Consider the following 3,144-nt stretch of genomic DNA (forward strand, 5'->3'; position numbering starts at 1 on the left):
TTCGCCCAGACGTACCGACCGAAGAGGCCTGCGCGGGTTCTGGGAAGGGGCATCGCCCCCCCCGCTGTTGAAGGGCCCAAGCCCTGTGAGCGCGCACGTTTGCGACGGTACGAGCTGACGATGCGGCTGATCAACTAGGCCGGTGTGGCCCGACCTAAAGGCGGAGGGGAAGGAGCAAGCGATGGCAGGGCAGAGGGGAGGTGGAAGAAGAAGAATCATCACACGGGCGTTTTAACATTTTCTTTGAGAGAAAGACGGACGCAGTCACGTCCAGAGGGCCTGTCACACAGTAGAGACAGATGGCGAGCGTACATATTCAACATTGATGGCAGATGTTATGTATTTTGGCCAACAAGCGGACACTGTTACTCGTTTGTCTCCAGCCGCCGCTGCAAGATGTGTCTCGCGTTCGCAGGCGTCAGCGAGTCAATCTCGAGCGCCTCGAGCATCTTCTTCGCCTCGGTATTGTCTGTGAAGATGCGGTCAGTCGCCACCTTGAGCGACACGCCGCCGGCAGACTGCGCCTCGACCGGCAGGTTGAGCAGTCGCAGCGCGTCGTGCAGGCTGCCCAGCGGGCCCACGCCGTTCGGGATGTACCGGTCGACGAGCGACAGGATGGCGTTGAGGTCCCGCAGGAACTGCGCCGCGCCGAGCGCTGTGAACGTCTGCCGCATGAGCACCTCACCCCAAAGGAAGTCCTGCAGTTTATCGAGGGCTGCGCGCCAAGTGCGTCGGAACGCGGCTGTGCTGAGAGCTTTGACGAGGAAGTCGAGGTTTTGACGAAGAATCTGAGACTGTCAGCAAGAGCCAAGCACATATAGTAGTAGTAGCCTCTGGCACGTACACGAAGGGGTTCGTCGAGCTCGGCTGTGATGGCAAGCTGGAAGGGATCCACTGGCAAAAGGTCAGTCTTCGCTCTTGGTGCTCGTGGCAGGTGACCTACCCTCGGCGCCACTATCGCTGATTGTCGTCCATTGCACCTTCGTCGAGTATGCTTTGAGGGCATCATTGTGAGACTTGGACAACGCCCCGACGAGGAAGTCCTGCGCTGCCTTTCTCCTCAACGCATAGGCGGCTATCGTTTCATCGAACAAGATGCCGTCTCCGTTGTCCGATCCGACGGCAGTTGAGGTTCGGTCCTTGACCTCCTCATAGCTCATCTCGCCAGCAATCTCAGGAGACTCGTTGCCGGGTTTCGCCCGCGTCTGGAGTTCGTCCCACAACGTGACGAAGAAGTCCTCGTTGCTCCAGTCCTTCAGCGTGTTGACAACATGGTCGGAGCTGCCGTACACCTTGCACAAGGTCTCGAGAGCTCCCGTTCCCTCCAGCGCCGCCAGCTGCTCCTTGGTCACGCCATGCAGCGTCCTGCCCACGGTGGATGTGATGGATTGATAGGCTTCAAGAGACCCCCTGAGCCGATCGTGAAAGTCGTCGAGGATGTCGAGCTGTATGCCGATGAGGAAGCGCATCTTGTGCTTGAAGTTCCTGGCCCGCTCGTACTGCGCGGTAATGGATCGCAACAGATCAGTGACGCGGGTCGCGCCGTAGGTCGGTTTCGTCTTTCCGCTGCCTGTGTAGTCGTAGTCGATATTTCGGGCATCTGGCGCAGCCATGATGGCCTGGAATCGCTCTAATGCAAATTCCTTCTCTGCCACGAACCAGGGCTCGAAATACTTGTCAAGGACCTCGGTGGTCAAACCAGCCCATCCGTCCTCCGAGTTGCCTCCGTCATAGCTGAACCTGGCGCGAATGTTGTCATCAAACGTCATCAGTTGGCCTATCAGGCTGCTCAGGAAGGTAGGCACGTTGACAGCGTCGGCTGCAACAGTGTGAACCTTTTCCCGAAGAACAGGTAGCATTGTCGTGACAAAGGCGCACACCGGGTCGATGTAGGCCGTGTTGTTTGCCGCCGGTGTGTCCTTCAGCTTGGCGGCAAGCATGTGGCCCAGGTTGTCCCGGAAGAAATCCTCCCACTTCTCAATCGTCGCCAGGAACCACGGGAAGCAGTGCGTTCCCAGAGCCTCGGGCTTGCTTGTCGGCTTGTCGCTCATAAAGTGGTATCGGAATTCGGAGATGAACATCTTGCACATGACGTCAAAGGGCAGCAACGTTACAGTTTCCGTGCTGTACACGACCTCGGGGATCTGGAGGTCGATCAACTTTTCAAAGCACTGCAGCCACTCGTCATCCATCTCAGCACTGGGATCCACGCCCATCGGCCAGGACCTCTTCGTCAGGATGGCATCCAGCTCAGCCGACATGGTCTTCTTCATCTCGTCCCACAGTGTCTCGGTGACCGTCTCGACGTAATTGACAAGGTGCACAGCCGCATCGTCTGCGATGCCCGACAGCTCGGCCAGGCGTACCGACAGCTGCTTGAGCTGCGCATACGGCTCGAGCGCCGCCTTTGGGCTTTCTGGCAGATGCGACCGAGCCTCCTTGCGAAGGGCATCAACCTCTTGCAGGAGGACGAGGTATTTTTGCGCAAGCTCGACGGTGCGCAGCTTCTTCATGGGCTCCTGCAGGCGGGCGATCGCCTGGTTGGGTGCATCCGATGCGGCGGCGACCTTGACGCGGATGTCGATGCTGTGCTGAAGCTCCTGAAAGTCTTGAATGCGCGTCTCGAGGGATGTCTGGCGGTCGCGGGACGTGAAGCGAGCTTCATCGAGCTGCTTGACAGCATTGTCGAGCTGCGCCTGAAGCTGGCTGCGCTGGGTTTCGACATTGGCCAGCAGGGTTTCGAGGCTCTCCAAGTCGGTAGTGGATTGGAGCTTGTCGTCGAGGTAGTCTTCAACACGAATGTCGAGCCCTTGTGCCCCTTCGGGGTTTGTTGCTCTATTGACGCGGCCATGCTTGCTGGGCCTCGGGTGAGTGCGTCGGTATGTGTATGTGCGTGGGTGTGTGTGCTGTGCTGGAGCTAAAGCTTGACGTGGAGGGATGACGATGGTGGTTTGACTGCCAGGTGGGGAAAGGCGGGTCTCCCATTGATCCGCAGCCGGGCATGGCCTCTCGAACCAGGCCTGGGGACGACGAATATCAACACACATGGCAAGCAACAAAGTTGTCGCCTTTCATCAATTACTTCACAAGGATCCTCGAAGGTGTAGACGCGGGAACAGAAGGATACTGATTAAGTATTGTCGA

General features: G+C 58.2%; 2 protein-coding genes across 2 annotated transcripts in view; one reads left to right on the top strand and one right to left on the bottom strand.

Annotated features, from left to right (window-relative positions):
• Window positions 1-158, top strand: part of VDBG_03635 (predicted protein) — a gene marked incomplete at both ends in the record, with an annotated part of 1,007 nt that extends 849 nt beyond the window's left edge. Inside the window, one exon of the mRNA XM_003005636.1 lies at window positions 139-158. Within this exon, the coding sequence (XP_003005682.1) occupies window positions 139-158 (20 nt within the window). The remainder of the gene's footprint in view (window positions 1-138) is intronic.
• A 207-nt stretch (window positions 159-365) lies between these two features.
• VDBG_03636 (RINT-1 family protein) lies at window positions 366-3,047 on the bottom strand (the record flags this gene model as incomplete). Its single annotated transcript, XM_003005637.1, has 3 exons — window positions 366-788; window positions 845-894; window positions 944-3,047. The coding sequence occupies 3 exons, from the start codon at window positions 3,045-3,047 to the stop codon at window positions 366-368; spliced, it is 2,577 nt and encodes an 858-aa protein (XP_003005683.1).
• Window positions 3,048-3,144: the final 97 nt, after the last annotated feature.

This window comes from Verticillium alfalfae, genomic scaffold (assembly GCF_000150825.1).
Source record: "Verticillium alfalfae VaMs.102 supercont1.4 genomic scaffold, whole genome shotgun sequence".
NCBI classification, from domain to species: Eukaryota; Fungi; Ascomycota; class Sordariomycetes; order Glomerellales; family Plectosphaerellaceae; genus Verticillium; species Verticillium alfalfae.